This window comes from Limulus polyphemus, unplaced genomic scaffold (assembly GCF_000517525.1).
Source record: "Limulus polyphemus unplaced genomic scaffold, Limulus_polyphemus-2.1.2 Scaffold1205, whole genome shotgun sequence".
In the NCBI taxonomy this organism is placed as follows: Eukaryota; Metazoa; Arthropoda; class Merostomata; order Xiphosura; family Limulidae; genus Limulus; species Limulus polyphemus.
The window spans coordinates 249,176-250,352 of record NW_013666815.1 but is presented as its reverse complement, the minus strand read 5'-3'; the positions used below and the strand labels follow the sequence as shown (position 1 = coordinate 250,352).

At 38.5% G+C, this 1,177-nt stretch overlaps 1 protein-coding gene across 1 annotated transcript in view; it reads right to left on the bottom strand.

The window, feature by feature from the left end:
* The window catches only part of LOC106462602 (hemocyanin F chain), a 36,572-nt gene extending 35,834 nt beyond the window's left edge, over positions 1 to 738 (bottom strand). Inside the window, exon 1 of the mRNA XM_022389895.1 lies at positions 537 to 738. Within this exon, the coding sequence (XP_022245603.1) occupies positions 537 to 601 (65 nt within the window). The 5' untranslated portion in view covers positions 602 to 738. The remainder of the gene's footprint in view (positions 1 to 536) is intronic.
* Between the last annotated feature and the right edge of the window lie 439 nt (positions 739 to 1,177).

Sequence of the window (1,177 nt, the reverse complement as noted above, 5' to 3'; positions counted from 1 at the left end):
ACACACACACACACACACAATGACTCAGCGGTAAGTCTACGGACTTATAACGCTAAAAATCGAGCCCCGATACTCCTGGTGGGCACAACCCAGATAGCCCACTGTGTAACTTAATTACAAGCAAACAGAGGCTTAACTTTTTTGTTTCTTTCACCATTCAACCGTCGAGATTTATGTGTGGTGTTATGAGCATGTAGAATCGCTAAAAATTATAGTGTTATTCCTAACACAAGAGATATGAAATATAAGTACCCTGGTGGGACAGCGGTAAGTCTGCGAACTTACGACGCTAAAATCCAGGGTCCGGTCCCCGCGGTGGACACAACAGATGGCTAATGTGGCTTTGCTCTTAAACTAACAAATGAAATGCTAAAAAATAACTATTAACACCATATAAAAAACTGCTCATTAGTTTCCGAAAAGCGTTATACCATATACAAGGACTCGTGATATCAGCTGTTTACTTTCTTGTTCCTTTGATTTGAGTTGATGACCAAACAGATGTTGTATCAAGATTAAAGTTGTAAAGTTCTTACCGGGCGCACATCTGCTGGTGCATGTAATAGAAGAGTTCTCCCTTCCTGTCCTTCTCTTTGTGCATGACATCTGGCCGCCAGGTGGCAGGATAGACGATGTGCCAGTGCCAGTGATGGCGGTTGATGCTAACATCTTCTCTGTAGTAAGCTAACCGGAATTCAGGATCTAAGATATTACCAGTCTCATCGACCTCGACAACAATATCCTGAAGAGAAACCAAACAGGTTATTACAATTAGTTGGTTTTTGTTTATCAACTTTAATTCTGGTGTTAAAAGTGGTTACGCGGACTGTAAGTGTTAAAATAAGTTCTTCCTTGCTTAACTGTATGTCAAATTTTTGTCACGTAGCAGCTTATGTGTTAACTGGGTTATTGCATTACCAAAGTGTGTGTGTGTTAACCCTAAAATCACCGACATATTTTTACGCCATTTACCGTAATTTTGAATAAATTTATGTTTTGTGTGTGTGTGTTTTCCTCCTTGTTAGAGCAACTTACTTTAAAAGACCTTAGAAATTATTAATGAAATGAACTGTAATACTGATGGATTTTTTTAACGTTTTTATGTGTATTTGTAGTTGTGACTCGTGTATCGTTAGGATCTCTGTAACCATCAAAGTCGTAAACATAAATAATTCAG